At 42.1% G+C, this 17,179-nt stretch overlaps 2 protein-coding genes across 2 annotated transcripts in view; one reads left to right on the plus strand and one right to left on the minus strand.

The window, feature by feature from the left end:
- The first annotated feature begins 208 nt into the window (after positions 1-208).
- UCN (urocortin) lies at positions 209-601 on the plus strand. Its single transcript, XM_074227137.1, has one exon. It carries the CDS (start codon positions 209-211, stop codon positions 599-601), a length of 393 nt encoding a protein of 130 aa, XP_074083238.1.
- A 363-nt stretch (positions 602-964) lies between these two features.
- The window catches only part of TRIM54 (tripartite motif containing 54), a 43,294-nt gene continuing 27,079 nt past the window's right edge, over positions 965-17,179 (minus strand). Inside the window, exons 2-9 of the mRNA XM_074209847.1 lie at positions 6,926-7,098; positions 4,146-4,317; positions 3,710-3,805; positions 2,959-3,192; positions 2,791-2,813; positions 2,438-2,562; positions 1,811-1,903; positions 965-1,417 (exon numbers count right to left, since the gene is read on the minus strand). Coding sequence (XP_074065948.1) covers positions 1,407-1,417; positions 1,811-1,903; positions 2,438-2,562; positions 2,791-2,813; positions 2,959-3,192; positions 3,710-3,805; positions 4,146-4,317; positions 6,926-7,098 — 927 coding nt within the window. The 3' untranslated portion in view covers positions 965-1,406. The remainder of the gene's footprint in view (positions 1,418-1,810; positions 1,904-2,437; positions 2,563-2,790; positions 2,814-2,958; positions 3,193-3,709; positions 3,806-4,145; positions 4,318-6,925; positions 7,099-17,179) is intronic.

Genomic DNA, 17,179 nt, shown 5'->3' on the forward strand with positions numbered 1-17,179 from the left:
GCGCGCCTGGCCTCAGCGGCTCTCGGGGCACGTGGTGGACGTGGTCGGGCAGGGCACGTGGCGTCCGGGGTTGGAATGGGAGGGAGTGTGCTGGGCTACAAGTGACCAAAGGCCCGGGGCGTCCTTGGGTCCGTCGCCCCCCTCCCCACCCCCCACCAGCCCGCCTTCCGTGCGCCCTCCCAGGGACGACAGCAGAGGCACCGGCACCATGAGGCGACCCGGGCGCACCGCTCTGTTGGCGGCATTACTGCTTCTCCTAGTCCAGCTGCGCCTGGGCAGCGGCGGCTTGGGGCTTCTGGAGGCGGGGTCCCCCCCGGACAAGGGTCTGGACCGGAGTTGGCGTTGGAGTCCCAGGAGCCAGGCTGGGGGAGCCCGTGCCCTCCTCCTGCTGCTGACCGAGCGTTTCCCGCGTTTGGCCGCCGGCACAGGCACCCTGTCCTCGCCCCTGGGTTATCAGCCCAAATCTAAACGGGACGAACCTTCTCTCTCCATCGATCTGACCTTCCACCTGCTGCGGACCCTGCTGGAGCTGGCACGGACACAGAGCCAGAGGGAGCGCGCCGAGCAGAATCGGCTCATCTTCGACTCGGTGGGCAAGTGAGCCCGGGCTGGTCAACCCCGTTCTGCCGTCTGGGACCCGACAGCGGCGTCGGGGGCCTCCCCTGGAAGCCCCCAGAACTGTGCGGGGCGCGGCCGGGTTCGGCTCCTTACTGCGGACGGTATTTCTGTTTTCTAATAAAAGCGATGAAGAGTCTGTGTATCCCACTTCGGGGCGGGGGGCGAGGGACCGGGGCGGGGAGGGGCGGAGGGGGACATAGGACTGAGAGCCCAGATCAGGTCACTCTGCAGGGCCAGACTCAATCCTTTTCTATGGACCCCCCTCCTACATACGGGTCTAGAGTTAGAAGAGGGAGACAGAACCTTCTCCGGACTCTCAGAAAACAGTTACAAGTCACTTCCCACTCCTCAGATCCCCCTGAAAGCTAAACGCTGGGGGGGGGGGCGGTCAGGGCTACTGCTCGATTTTCAAACCCCTCTGCTCCCCTCCAATTCCTTCTCAAGCCAAATATGAATAGACCGTGACCCGCCGCCGGCCCCCTCCCCTTGTCTCTGGTTAAGGTTTGATCCGCAGTGCTTTATTCTTCCCCGGGTGAAGGACCCCCAACTTGATCAGGGACAGTGAGGGGGCGGGGCTACAGTTAACCTCTGGAAACAGGGAGGAGAGAGAGAAAGAGCTCGCAATTGGGACCTGAACAAGGGGCCACGAGACCAGGTGGGACAGAAGCAGAGAACTCGGAACACAGAAGGCAATCACATCCTTTATTGAGCCTCACAGTAGCCTCTCCCTGTCTTCTGAGTTATTCTTATGTGCACGCAGGAACCTCGGAGGTCTTCTTAAGGAGGAGTTAGTGCAGACCTGTTTTGAGGAAAAGACTCAGTGGGTGGGTGCATTCAAAGAAGTGCTGAGAGGACCCACAGGGTGCCTGCAACTCTCCTTAGACCAGAAGCTACTCAACCTCCCCCTGCTTCAGTGCCTGAACATTTCCTACCACCAGCCCTTTGAAAAAGGCAGGGAGAAGGAAAGATTAGGGCAGACATTACTCTTCAGAAACTCAGATCTTTGGAGGAAAGATAAGAGCCCAAGATAAGCACTTGCTTCCCCCTCAGAACCCTTGCTTCCCTCTCAGCTCCGTGGCTGTTGGAAATCGGGAGAGGAGCCAATCCAATTTCTGCTCTAGCCCTGACGCCTATTAATTTCACTGGAACAGTCTTTTGAAAGGCATCTCCACAACCTACTAGGTTCACTTACCTTCAGAAGCTTCCAGTCTCTCTTCCTCAGCCCCCGCACTGCCATCCTCCCCTTCCAGCACCAATTCCTCTTCTTCTTCCTCCCCAGAACCCCCTGGAGTAAATATAAATATAGATTACACAGGCTTGGACCCCATTATCCTGAACCCTCAGTTCCTTTTTGACCCTTAATTAGGCCCAAAGCCCAACTGCACAGTTTGATAGAGGAGGTGCAGTACCATGTCTATAAGCCAGAGAACATATTCAAACCCTATTTCTGAAGCTTACTTCTTATGCAGCCTTGGACAATTCACTTCACCTTACTGGGACTCAGTTTCCTTACCTGTAAAATGAGGGTGGGGGCGGACTAGATGACCTTCAAAGTCCCTTCTAGTTCTAGAGTTATCATCCTATGACTCTGGTTAAGCTATCTGTGTGACTTTGGATGAGTCACAACATCTCTGGGCTTCAATTTCCTGAACTAAAAATAAGGGAGTAGGTGTAGATGACCTGGAAGGTTCCTTCTCTCTCTCAATCTATGATCATATTGCTATGATCATTTTGCAGTAAATTACCTCCAGGTAACCCTATTCCCCTTTCCTTTGGTCCAAGCATCTGAGTCTAACCAATCTCTCCCCAGATTTCTCACCAGTCTGGAAGTCAATTGTCCGGAGCATCTCAGCCACATGTTCCAAACTCACTGAGAACTGTTCCATGCTTTCATAGCCTGGTTCTGGCCGTCCAGCCAACTCCACCTTTGCCATGTCCCCAACCCTACAACAATGGGTCAACTCAACCATGAAATGTTTCTAAAGAGGTTTTCTTCTTTGAGACCCCTCAACCTTCCCTGATTCTTCAGCCCAGAAACCAAAGATGGGTCCCCACCCCCTTTTGCTTGAGGACATGGATCTCCACATACATATATACTCTCTCCCCTTCCTCTTTCCCTTTTATCATTCTCTCCAGCCCATCTAAGAGTGAAGCCCAACACATCAGACTCACTTTTTAATCAGCTCCTTGGCCTGCTACAGGGGGGGGAAAAGGAGAGCAAAAGTGAGGCCAATATAGCCATTTCCACCCAGCCTAACCTAAACATACATCTGAGGAGCATCCCCATCCCACACCCTCTTCAAAAGTCATTGAGGCCCTTTGGTCTTGTAGTCGCCTCACCTGGAGGTAGAGAGCCATCTGTGGCTCCTCCATGGACTGAATGGCAGACTCCACGAGCTTTGATGAGGCTTCTAAGTGGTCTCCATATTGCCGGATAAGCCCTCGAACCCGCTGAAGCTTCTCCTCCTGCTCCCGGGCCAGGACCTGAAGCAGTTCTGCTTTCCTCTCTTCCAGCACTGCACACAGTGTCTCAAATCTCTGTCCCAGTAGTTGCTTCTGCCTGCGACTATTGTCCTAAGGTTGGGGTAGAGATGTTGGGAGCAAGGTCCTTCAGAGGTCCAAGGGTCTCAAGCATCCAGAAAAAGCTCAGAGTGACTTTGAGAACCTGTGCTATCAGGGTCCTGCCATATGTCAGCTATCATAGATGGGCAGATCTGAGAGGTGTCACATGCCCACATGCATTCATCAACACAAGCATACCTCACGCGGGATTTGTTTGATCCCATCTAAGAGTCTCGCCTCCAAAGAAGGTGAAGGAAGGGTTGGGGAGACCAGAAAATGCTCTGATCTGATGAGGACTAGGGAAAGGCACAACTATACAATTCTTCAATACATACGGGAATTCCTAGTCCTAAGCCCTGTGTCTTGGATGGAAATCCAGAGAAGCACTTTTCTTTACCCTCTTCCCACTGGATTTTAGGCAACCCATTTTCCTTGGGCTCTGATTGCTATAGGAGCAGTTCTCCAACCTCCTAGTCCCACCCCTCCAGGAGACTCCTGTCCACTTCTCCTGGAGATGCCCCACACTTACTTCAATAGTCTGGCACACCTCTTCCATCTGAGTAATGACTGCCTGGACCCGGTCATTTCCAGCTACCAGCATGGCAATACCATCGCTCAGCTCACTCTGCCAAAGGTCAGGCACAAAGTGATTCTATAGCTAGGTGTTCTGCCCCTTCTAGGCACTTTTCATGCAAACCCTTATCCAGGATGAACAGCAACAGAAGTGGTTAAGGAATTCTTGCCCAGGAAGGTTATTCTTTAAAAACAGTTTCAGAAATTCTTACCCCAGGGAAGCTGAAATTTCTGAGGCTAGAAAGGGTGGAGGAAGTGGATCTCAGGGACTCTGAACCAAATGTGTATAGGTTGTGGGAAGTGGGGTGGAGGATAGATTCTAAGGGACCTCACAGTTTGGATAAGAAATCGTCAAGACCCAAGTTTCCCCTCTCCACCCTTGAGGTTGTTACCTTCTGGCGTTTATAGATGTTGGGCAGTGGTGCCACCTCACAGTCCTTGTGAGCACCAAACACCTTGCAGAGGGAGCAGGTGGGCACCTCACAGCTCAGACAATAGATGTTAATCTTCTCCTCCTCATGCTCCTCACACATTAGGTGCTGCTCTGCCTTAGAATGCAGAGGCCTGGACAGTAGTAGCACAGGGATCATCGGGGGACAACCAGAATTAGTAAAAACAGGTCTGATGAGATGAGAAAGTAGCAACCAAAAAATTCCAGCTGAAACTAGCCAGGAAAGAAGTTGGGACTTGGACTATATGTTTCTGGCCCTTATTGCATTTCTTAATTATAAATTAAGGGGAGAAAACAATCTCAGGATAGTGGCCATCCCAAGGTGTACAAGGAGTCATATAGGTGGGTAGGAGAGATAGAGATAGGGACAAGATCTGTGATTTCATTGATTTAGGAAACTCCCTCTACCAATACAGGTTGATACTTGGTCTGCAATTTTTAGTCTGAGAGTTTCCTAGAGCTCTGAGGGACCAAGTGATTTACCCAGGGACACATAATGGGATTTTTACAAGTGGGATTTAAACCTGGTGTTCCTGGCTCCAAAATCAACTGCCTAAATCCACAAGGTATGGGTAGAACTAAGAAGCAAGACTGATACATGAATTCATTCTTCTTATGGACCACTTTGTATTTATCTAGTTTGAAGGTGTAGGATCATCTCCTAAATCCAATTAACTTTTCTAACAAATGTGTGCCATTGGGCACAAAACTGACCCTTTATAGTGCATAATTTTTCAATGAATCCTCAAGCTTCAGGCTGTGGGTACTCCCTTGAATGATACACAACTCAGTCTCAACCATGGGTGACCCTTGACGGTGAATTCCTGTCAATCTCCCATACAGGGGTCCACCATACTTGCTGGATACTTTCCTTGGTTTTTTCCCCCCTGATTGCATTGTAATCAATGGAGCAGGAAGACTATCTTTTCTTATCCTTTCTCTTCTCTCATCACATGTTAGATCCATTATCATTTCAAACCTTTCATTTCTCTGACAATATCCTCTATACCTCCTCTCTTGTTTAGTTCTGGGGTAATAATGTCTTGTGTTCTGGTCATGCCCTCCATGCTCCTCTCAATTACCCTTTGAGAAACCCTCAAATTGAATTCTTCAGAGGTTGTAGTGTTTTGTGACTCAGCCATGAGGGATTACCAGAAAAATTTTGGGATTAAAAAGACGGACTCTTTTTAAGAAGTTTAGAATGATTAAAGACATTGTACAATTTCCCAAAGACATTCTAGTCTGCTCTCCTTTATCCTGTTCATTTTTGGTTCCAGCTCATTGTGTTTGTGCAGTCTTTGTACAAAATATAGGTTCTGATGGTACAAATCTAGGAGTTGCCCATACAACTCATCCAACAGCCCATCATAGTCTGGATCTCTTGATTGTTCAGAATATCACATACCTCTTACCCTTAGGTGTTCCATTTGGGGTTTTCTAGGAAAAGACACTACAGTGGTTTGCCATTTCCTTCTCCAGTTCACTTTTACAGATGAAGAACTGAGATCAATAGCATTAAGTGACTTGCTCAGGATCATGCAGCTAGTTCAGTATCTGAGACTACATTTGAACTCATTTCTTGACTCCAGGTCCAGTGTTTAATTACTGCCTAGCTATCCTTCCCAATCTCCACTATCCTCTGTTTTCACATTTCCTTTCAGACGTCTTGAACTAGATAGCCAGCAGACATCTTAAAAACAATACATCCAAAACTGAGTTCACTATTCCTCCCTCCCTCCCTCCTATCTTCTCCATTACTGCAAAAGGCAACATCAATCTCCCAGGTTTAAAACCTGGATTCCTCACTATCCCCCCCACCCCATGCACCATATCTAAGCTGTTAGAAATTTCACCTTCGCAACATTTCTTGAATATGTCCCCTTCTCTTCTCTGATGCTTCCACCGCCCTGATGCAAACCCCCATCATTTCATACTCACATTACTGCATTAGCCTGTTGGTGGGTCTCCCTGCCTCAAGTTTCATCTATTCCCCATTCAGTCACTAAAATGATTTTTTCTAAAACTCAGATCCATTCTTACTACCTCTAACCCCCTACCCAAACTCCAGTGGCTTCCTATTGCCTCTAAAATCAAATACAAATTGTTCTGTTTGACATTCAAAGCCCTTCACAACCTAATCTCCTTCTAACCTTTCATTCTTATACATTTTTATACACTATTCCCTGACCTGTGAAGATGGTCTTCTGGCAAAATAAGTCATTCTCATGTCTTGGTTCTAGGAATTTTCTCTGACTGCCCCCCATGCCTGGAATGTTCTCTCTCCTCCACTCTTGACTACAGGCCTCCAATTCCACCATCTAAAGGGAGTCTTTCCCAACCCTTATCATTCCAGTGTCTTCCTTTTGTTAATTCCTATTAATCTGTAAGCTTGCTTTATAAAGATTTGTTTGCATATTGTCTCCCCATTAATTTGTAATCTCCTTGAGGGTAGGGCTGTTTTTTGCCTCTTTTTGCATTCCCATAATTTAGTACAGTGTCTGGCACATAGAGGATGATTAATAAATTTATATTGAAAGAATGAATGATGTCTATGTTCGTGGCTTATGTTCCATTGGCCCAGATACTATGAAGTCTATATCAGGACTTATTTAAACACGGTATTTTCCCCCAAGATATACTACAAATGTCAGCATATGGTGGGTGCTTTATCAGGGCTGAATATGAATCTACAGAACAGCAAGGGAGAAGATCAGGACTCACCGTGAAGACTCCTGCTTGTAAATGTCAATGATGTTCTCCACCAGCAGGTTGCGCTGCAGTCCATAGACACCATGTCTGTCCAGCACAACCTCATGCCTACAGGATGGGCAGCGGAAGCGTCCCCCTGAGGACACTGTGGTGGAGCCACGGGATTGCCACAGAGGATTTGAGGCCTGCAAGGGGAGGAAAGGAATTAGGATCATCAGACCACAGTTAAAGATGGAAGGGTTTGGGAAGCAGAGTTATCTGCTCACGGGATCCTAAAAAGTCAGGGCTAGAAGAGACAATAAGGTAAGGAAGTCATTCATTTAATCCATCAACAAAAATGTATTAAGTGTACCAAGCGTTGTGTTGGGTGCTGGTAGAGTTACAGAGACATTTAAGCCATGATCCCAGTCCTCAGAGAATTTACAATCAATCCATGAGTGATTGAATAATTGTAAAAGATAGAAATTACAAATATGATCTCTGTTAGATGGTAATGTGTAAGATGCAATTCATTAGAGCACCTACTTTATTCCCATCATATTTTACATATATCATATAGGATAATTAGGTTTTTATAGTAGGACTTTATAATGGGCTTCAAACTTTAATTTTATTCAAATCCATGTCCAATCCCAGCATAGGTGGGATGTCTTGAGTCTTTGGAAAGTCTTCCAACTTATTTTTGTTCCTCAGAAGCATTCTCTCTTGTCCAACATGAACAGGTGATCATCTTATGATCACTTAATCAGTGGAGATGCCCCATGCTTCATCCTACCTTTGTCCTGCCCCCTTATTGATATGTCATTTTTTGACCCTCAAAAGCAAGGTCTATCAACCAATGAGATTCTGTATTTTACCATGCCTCTTTTGAATATTTACATATCAAATATTATTAAAAACAAGGTCCTGTAGACCAGGGGCCTCTTAGATCATGAGGAAGGCCTGGGTTCCACTTCATTAGAAGGGATCACGAATGCTTTAATAAAATGCCATTGGTTCAGAGTACCAATTGCCTCAGTAGTTTTTTCTTGCAGACTGGGCAATTATAATACAATGAAATCATGAATGTATATTCCCCATGAAAAGATTAGAATATATCTTCTTCTAATGGCCAGTCTCCTGAAAGAAACCTAGGACAGCCAGATCACAGATGGTATTCCTACTCTTTCCTCCCAATCAGTCAGTCAAAAACACATACTCTATTGCCTCTATGGTGAGGGCATATCCTTCCTTAACTCTAATGAAGAGGTCAAGGAGAGATAATTTCCCTTCTGCTGTCTTTTGCTCACCAACCTAGGCCTACTTCCAGAGGGAGTAAGGAGTAATTGAATTGACAATACTGGCTCCCAGGTAGAGTTGGGTCTGGCCTCTCTCTCTGAATGGCTGCATTATCAGAGCTATAAAGCCTGAGGTTGTTAGATAAGAGTTCTCTCTCACGAAGGGCAGAGGTAATAACAATAACAATTACTAGGCTAGTACATAAAAGTTTGCAACTTGTTCTATTTAAGAAAGGGAAGTTGAAGAGGGAAAGGGGTTCTTCATCAATTTGATGAGATTATAGTTGTTGTTTAGTTATCCTTTTGATCTGGAAAATCCGTGAAAAAATTTTTGGCCCTTCCTTGGTACCAGAGAAAAAGTCTGAATTTTTCTCTTGCTTTTATGGGGAGTTTATGGTATCTTATTTTAAAATTTGAATTAAGTATTTGGTCATAGACTCTGTATTGTCTGCTGGCCTTTGCCTCTGGTCTGAGGTTTCCACAAAATTCCTAAAAAAATTCCCATGAAATTTCTTATCTCGACTTGCAATATAACAAAAATGTGATGGGCAAAGTTGTCTGTACTTCATAGATGATAGATGGATTGATAAATCGATTGATCGATCTAGGTCTTCCTAAAATTTCCCTCCTCTAGAAAGAAAGTCAATGACGGGGCAGCTAGGTGGCACAGTGGATATAGAGCACCGACCCAAGATGCAGGAGAACCTGAGTTCAAATCCGACCTCAGACACTTAATTGCCTAGCTGTTTGACTTTGGGCAAGTCATTTAACCCCGTTGCTTTAAATAAATAATTTTTTTTTTAAAAAAAGAAAGGCAATAACACTGTGTAATGATCAACTATATTGGACTTAGCTCCTCTCAGCAGTTCAGTGATCAAGAACAATTTTAAAAAACTTGTGATGGAAAATGCTAGCACAAGAGCTATGGAGTCTGAATGCAGAGCAAAGTGTACTATGTTCACCTTTTATAATAGCTTCCCCCACTTTAGTGCTGATTCTTCTTTTACAATATGACTAATATGTAAACATATTAAACATTAATTGTTCATGTATAAACTATATCAGATTACTCATTGTTATGGGGAGAGGGAAGGGAGGGTAGTAAAGAAATGTAAAACTCTTACAAGAACATGAATGTTGAAAACCAACTTTGCATGTAATAATAAAAAATAAAGTAACTTTCAAAAAGGCAAGGTAATAAACAATATGCAATATATTATATATATATACTTATTGGTCTTCTATATGATTATATATTATATATTCTTGTTCAGCTTTATTTGCCTTCTGGAAGGAGTACATTTTAATATCTGTTCATAGATACCCTTGAGTCCTTTGTAATTTGTTTGTTTATTTAATTAATATACATTTATATGACTGGTTGGTTGGTTCTTGTACTTCATTATCAAAAAAGACCAAAATGACATCACCATGTTTGAGACAAATTACAGTGTGTCCAACTGTGTTTCATCAGAACAATGAGCTCAGAATGCTCTACTATCCCCAGGGGGAAGGCAGCTAGGTGTTGAAGTAGATAGAGTGTTAGCCCTGGGGTCAGGAGGACCTGAGTTCAAATCTGATCTCAGACACTTAATAATTACCTAGCTGTGTGACCTTGGGCAAGTCACTTAACCCCATTGCCTTTAAATAAATAAAATTAAAAAAGAATTCTCTATCACAGGTTGGGCACAAATAATCCATGTGAACACCTTTCAGATGTCACTTTTCCTTTGAGCTGCATCAATTCTGCCTCATAGAGTGCAGCACCCTCACTGATGAGGGCACGTCATGATGGGTGGTCCTGTGACAGCGTCTCCCACGTTGTACAATCAATTCTAAAGTTCTTCAATGAGACTTTCAGGGTGTCTTGGTATCACTTATTATGACCCCTTTGTGAGCACTTGCCCTGTGTGAGTTCTCCATAAAATAGAATTTTTGAAAGGTAAGTGTATTTCTGGCATTCTAATAACATGTCCATCATATTTCCACTCTACAATAATGTTGGAATGCTTGGCAGTTTAGCTAAAGAAAGGACTTCAGTGTCTGGTATCTTTTCTTGCCAGGTGATCTTCAGAATCTTCCTAAGATATGATATATATACATATATATATATTATATATGCATATAAATATATATAGTTTATACATTGTCTCTTCCATTAAAATGTGAGCTCCTTGAAGGCAGAGACCAAGTTTTGCTTTTATATTCCTAGACTTCAGCACAGTGACTGTTATATATAGTATGCACTTAGAAAATGCTTGTTGACTGATGGTCATCATCCTATAACTATCCTTCTAGGTAGAGAAAGGCTAGATTTTCTAGGCAGCACAAGCTTGGGAATTGTCTCCTTAAAACCCCACTTCTGAGAATTTCTGAGTTCATTTGTTTGAGCACCAGTGTACTGAAAACAGAAGATCTCTTCCACCTAGCATCAACTACATCCCTCTAGCTAAAGCTCGAAATAAAATAAAAAATCATCATCCTATAACTATCCTTCTAGGTAGAGAAAGGCTGTACCTGGAGGAGATCTGGTGTCATGATGTTGAGGGCAGGAAAAAGGAAGATCTGGACCTCCCTGCTATTATCCACAATGAAATGCTCACTCAGGGCAGTTACCAGGTAAAAGCAAGATTTTGTTCAGTGTATTTATCTTCTGAAAAGGAGTGTATTTCAGTATCTGTTCATAATCAACTTTGAATCTTATTTACTGGGGCATGGGATTGGGTGGGGTGGGTGGGCAATAAAGGCTGTCATACAATGTCCACTGAGTACTTGTGTAGGAGCTGGGGATCCTGTTAGCCATATTTGAGGAAACTAAGAAATGAGTCATATTTTAAATATTTTCCTAGAGTATAACTTTGAAGTCAGAGAGACGCTGACCTTCTGAGAGTCAGCCTCTTAAGTTTGGACCTAGTCTGTGTAAGACCAGAGCCTTTTTTTCTTTTTTTAAAAAAAATTATTTATTTAAGGCAATGGGATTAAGTGACTTTCCCAATGTTATACAGCTAGGCAATTATTAAGTATCTGAGCCTGGATTTGAGCTCAGGTCCTCCTGAATCTAGGGCTAGTGCTCTATCCACTGCGCTACCTAGCCCCAAGACCACAGTTTAGGGGAACCCTGGATCGCAGTATAAATATACATTATTTAATTCAACAACCCTGTATAGTTAAATAGTATAGTTAATTATTATTGTTATTTTACATATACATAAATGGAGACTTAAGAGAAGTTTAATGATTTTCCCAAGGTCACATAGATTGCATGTAGCGGAGGCAAAGTTCAAACACAAACCTTTTTGACTCCAAATCTAGTATCCTGGCCTCTTGTCTATCATGCCAATAATATTAATAAGAGTCAGGCCTATGGAAAAGAAATGTACCAGTGAACTGAGTAATTCTGAGAAATAAATTCAGGATTCAGAAAAGACAGGGAAAATTCTGAGAATTGGCAAAATGGGGAACTAGGTAGGAGAAGAATGACTCCAAAAGCCTGTGAAGGAAGATGGAAGGTATAGTTAGGTATTGACTATTGTTATGCTATACAAATAACATGTTGGATATGTTTCAAAACAAACTTGTTGATTTTTAAAAGTTTCTTTTATTTCTAGCTTTAGCTAGGAGGATATAGTTGATACTAGGTTAGGTAAAGGAGTAGTACTTTGGAAAGGGAAGGGTCATTCATGGAATATTTGCTTTAAATTCAACACCTCAAAAAAAAGAGAGAAAATTGATTCCAGAGACTGGGTCCAGAGGGAAGCTCTTAGAGAAAACATTTACTTTGGAAGGGGAAAACTATATGTCATTGTTCTTCAGTCATTTCAGACTGTTCATGACCCCATTTGAGATTTTCTTGGCAAAGATACTGGAATGGTTTGCCATTTCCTGCTCCAGTTCATTTTACAGATGAGAAAGCTGAGGCAAATAGGATCACAGGGTCACACAGCTAGTAAGTGCCTGAGGCTGGATTTAAACTCTTGAAGATGAATCTATGCCAATGAGGAGGTGGTATTTGGGGGGTTTTTGGTTTGTTTTTGTGAAGTAATAGGGTTATGTGACTTTCCCAAGGTCATACAGCTAGTACATTTCAAATCTCTGAGTTTGGATTTGAACTCAAGTCCTCCTGACTCCAGGGCTGGTGCTCTATCCACTGTGCCACCTAACTGCTCTGGTCTTATTTGTTTCAGACCATTTAAGTTTCTCTTAACCACAGAATCTCAAAGTTATAAGGAGCCTTAGATACCTTGTAGAAAAATTTATACCATTTATCTATCCTTCTATGTCACTATGACTGGTTGGTCATCCCATGTCTTCGTGAAGACTTAATGAAGGGAATTCACTATCTACAAGGCAAACTATTCTACTTTTGGAAAACTTCCATTGTTAGGAAATTTCTGTTATATCCCTTCTAAAATCGCCTCTCTGAAACCTTCACACTATGGTCCTGGATCTGTTTGTTTGGTCTGGACCTTTGAGGCCAAACCAGCAAGAGTATGTCATCAGGGTGATATGGCAGCCAGGAAACAGACACCATCATAAAGCTGCCTTAAGAGAGGTGGAGCTTCCAGAACTAGGGAGGCAGTAGTCCTTCTCTCTCCTGCCCTATGCCAGGCCATAGCTGGAGGGTCATGTCTACAATTTAGAAAGGATACCAATTAGAGAATATACAGAGAAGGGCAATCAGAATGATGCTAAACTTCAAGTTCAACCCAGATAAATATTAGTTGAAGAAATTGAAAATGTTTAGCCTGAAGAAGAGGAGACCATGGGGGTCATTATAACTTCCTACAAGTTTTTTGATGGATTGTCAAATGAAGTAAGGATTAAAGTTCTATTTGGAGTCAGAGAACAGTAGGTAGAAACATTGCCTTCTAGGCAGAGCTATTTTCTAGGAAGTAAGAACCGGATTGCTCTTGACTTACTCTTGGGGCAAGCCCTAAGGTAGATGCATTCTCAGAAATCTCCCTCACCTTCTGGGTTAGATTCAGGAATGATTATGTCTAAGGAAACTCTTTCCAAGGGGATTCATGAATATTGTCCATGAACTCTCCTCTTAAGCCACATGGGCAACATACATCGACTTTTGCCATGTGCTTCTTCGAGAAATTTTCAGATTGTTCCAACTGCTACCATTTCTGAGGACTGGGGAGATTCATTCTAAGGTAATTGATCTCTGTTCAGAAAACTGTGAATAATGTATACCATGGAAACAATGTAAAGACTAACAGACTGCCCTCTGAGGGGGGGTGGGGGAGGGAAGCAAGATTAGGAAAAAATTTGTAAAATTCAAAATAAACAAAAATCTTTCTCTTATAAACAATAACAACAGCAACAAAAAAGAAAATTGTGAATAAGTACATGTAACTCCCATGAACTTGTGCCCAAATCCAGTTCTTGGAGGGAGGAAAATGCCCATGAACACTACACCATTACTTTCAGGATACAGTTCTGCTGCTCTTTGGTCTATACTTGGAATTGAGGGTTTGGGGATAGCAACTGCTTAATTATGGGACTTGTGTGAAATATACTGACTTCATCTGGTAACTCAATTAGGGAGCTAGCTTTAATTTTGGATCTAATCCAATTTCTGTCTTGTGAGAAAAGTTTATTCAGTTGGGGGAATTGGAAGAAAACCTTACTGCATTGTTTAAATCTAACCTTGCAGGCCTGGGAAGCTGGACTACTTCTTCCTACTGCTTAGAGACCCTTAGAGATCTAGCTTATGCTGAACAGAAACTTCATCATATCCAAAGATTGATGCAAAGAGTTTTCTTACAACTGTACTCTCAAGCAACATATGTCTTATTTGAAAACTAGCCTTATACTGATCAATCAGTAATTATTTCCACATTTCTTTGATGTTTACAGATGAGCTGAATGGGATAGTACTTTTTCTGAACTCAGGGAATTATACTTGTTTACTCTCCCCCTCCCCATTTGGAAGGTCCAATTAGAGATCAGATTACCTAATGTTGTATTTTTTCCTTTTAATTAATTCACCTTATTTGATTCATTTTAATGCCTAAAAGTCAGTCTCCCCCTGTACTGGGGGTCCAGGCCTAAGCTGAGAAGATTTGATCCTGATTTGTTAGGCAATTGGCATGCATTGCTTAATAAACTGATGAGCTTGGAAAGTTGAACCTTTGTTTTCCTCAGGCATTTCATCTTTCACCAACACAATTCTCTGAACAGAAAGAGATTGGTCTGTGACTCTCTTTTATAGACTGGCACAGAAGAGTCATTCCTTCAACCAGGATTGACCTTCCTAAGTGCCATTCATCCAAATATCTATAACAGAGATGTCAAACTCACTCCACAAGCCCACCTCAAAACTCCCCAGTAAGTAAATGTAATTGGGAAATATATAGCAAAATAAAAATACAATGTTATTGTTATTCAGTCATGTCCAACTCTTTGTGACCCCCATGAGGTTTTCTTGGCAAAGATACAGGAGTGGTTTACCATCTTTTTCTCCACTATGTCCCCATTTTAAAGTTGAACTGAGGTAAATAGGGTTAAGTGATTTGCCCAAGGTCATACAACTTGTAAGTGTCTGAAGTCACATTTGAACTCAGATCTTCCTGATTCCAAGCCCAGTGCTCTATCTACCATGTCACCTGACTACCCCATTAAAAAATTCAGAACAACCTAGATAATTTTAATTAATTTATGACTTCCTAAGTCAATGAGCAACATCTCAATTTGAGTTTGACATCACTGGTCTATAGGGTAATCCCATACACTGGAAACCAAGAAACTATTCCTGTCCTCTCAAAAAGTGCCAATAAACAAGCCTACATTCTTTGGGGAGAGGTGCCCATTTTATGCTTCAAAGGTGCAATGCTCTCTAAGATCACTGAGTTTATTGATGGAACTTTCTCAAGGTGCTCAAGCAATTTCCTGATGAACCTTACCCTTACATAAATAATTAACTTATCCCTATAGAGAGTAAATCTTTAACAATTGATAGGTTCATATAGGGAGGTGGAGGTAGGGATTAATAGCTAACAAATCAATTTACTCTGCATCTTCGAAACTGAATTGATGGTTCTCCTTCACTCATCTTAGGGTGTTTGGGTATTGAATAGTAGTGATCTGGCTCCTTATCTCTTCCACCACCTCATGTTGAATCTGCCTTTCCAATGTTTCTAACATGATAGAGGCATCAGTGAACTGAAGCCATTGAAATAGATTCCCACCTATAATTTCACCTTTACCCAGTCCTTAGCAATTTATGGATAGAGCAATAAGATATAGAAAGAATGAATGTTGGGGCGGCTAGGTGGCACAGTGGATAAAGCACTGGCCCTGGAGTCAGGAGTACCTGGGTTCAAATCCAGTCTCAAATACTTAATAATTACCTAGCTGTGTGGCCTTGGGGAAGCTACTTAACCCCATTTGCCTTGCAAAAAAAAAACTAAAAAAAATGAATGTCATTGACAACAGATACACACAATATAGTTTATACATGCAATATAGAATACAGTCTCTATATGCTTATGTGTGTATACATGTATATGTAATTAATGTCCATGTTCAAGCATTCTGAAGAACAAATTGGGCAAAAATTGAATTCTAAAGTCAGGAGGGATGGTAGTAGAACACAGAAGAAAATAATTTCCTATACTTTAATTGTGAAAGGACTGGGTAGCAGCAAGAACTAATAAAGGAATTTCATGTTTTATTAAAATAAGCAGGCAGAAACAAAATTTCTCTAATAGGAATTCATATTAATGTCTCCAGGAAGATTATTTGTGAAAAATGAGTCAGTGATGGAAAGAGAACACATGCCTTGTTAACTGATACTTGGAATGACTAACATTTTTCTTGCTGTATAACATACATATATTAAATACTCTATATCTTGGGCTTGCCTTTGATAATGTTACTTGGTGTTAATTCTATACCTCATTCTTTGCTCTAACTCTTCATTCCTTTGAGATTATCATACAATTACAGATTTAGATCAGAAAGTTACTCCAAAGGTTATCTAGTCCAACACCCTTGCTTTACAGATGAGCAAATTTTGAGCCAAGAGAAAGGAGGAATCTTGCCCAAAGTCACACAGGCAGTAAGTGACAGAACCAGGTTTTGAACTGTGATTCCAAGTTCAGTTCTTTCCATTAGAGCATCCATCAATCTAAATGTTCTTAGTCATTAGGGCAGAGACTACATTAAGTTTCAAATAGAAGTTCTATTTGCCAACCAAAGTATTTTCCAAAATTTAGGATCCAAAAAAAAGAAAGGAGTGGAGCATGGGAGAGAAACATTTAGTCTATAATAACAGCATAAAGAATGTGTACAAAAATCTTTTCTCTGAAAAGTAAGACTAGCTGAAGCAGCATTAAAAACCTTGGAAAAGAGACTGAAAAAGAAAGTTTGGGCACTGTGTTGGCCTAATTTACTACACTGCCCTGGTTCAACTAATGTCTGTTGGAAGGGTAGCCCTTTGGAACACAGTTATCAGGTAGGGAAATAATCTTTTCCAAGTAGCCATGGGTATTGTGCTGTGAAAAGGGCACAGGATTTGGAATGAGAAGGTGAGAATATAAATCTCAGCTCTGTCCCTACCTTACCCTTTGTGATCTTGGGCAATATTTAACCTCTTTGGGACTTTGTTTTCTCATCTATAAATGGTTTGGGTTTGAAATAAATGATCTCTACAATTTCCTTCCAGTTCTAAGATTATGATCTCAACATCCCAACTTTTCCAGGCCTATTAACAGCTCTCTTCCTTCACTTTCTGTCCTAGGGCAGAACTCAGCAATCTCATATCTAGTTACCCTGTCAGCATCTTCTCCTCAGAAAATAGTTTGTCCAGATTCCAATAAATAACATCTATCCCCTTCTGCCTCCACTGTCAAATTCTTCTTCTTTTCAAGTGAATAGATTAGTACACTCTTGATCCTTAGACCATCCTTAGACCAAGCAAAAAAGTAGCATGGAAACATGGATAGAGTGTTACACTTGGGACTGGATCTGAGTTCAATAT

The sequence above is a fragment of the Macrotis lagotis genome, chromosome 1 (genome assembly GCF_037893015.1).
Source record: "Macrotis lagotis isolate mMagLag1 chromosome 1, bilby.v1.9.chrom.fasta, whole genome shotgun sequence".
Taxonomy (NCBI): domain Eukaryota; kingdom Metazoa; phylum Chordata; class Mammalia; order Peramelemorphia; family Peramelidae; genus Macrotis; species Macrotis lagotis.

Bases quoted from the DNA above. Each gene is read 5' to 3' on its own strand.
- UCN (XM_074227137.1), top strand. From the start codon at position 209: ATGAGGCGACCCGGGCGCACCGCTCTGTTGGCGGCATTACTGCTTCTC.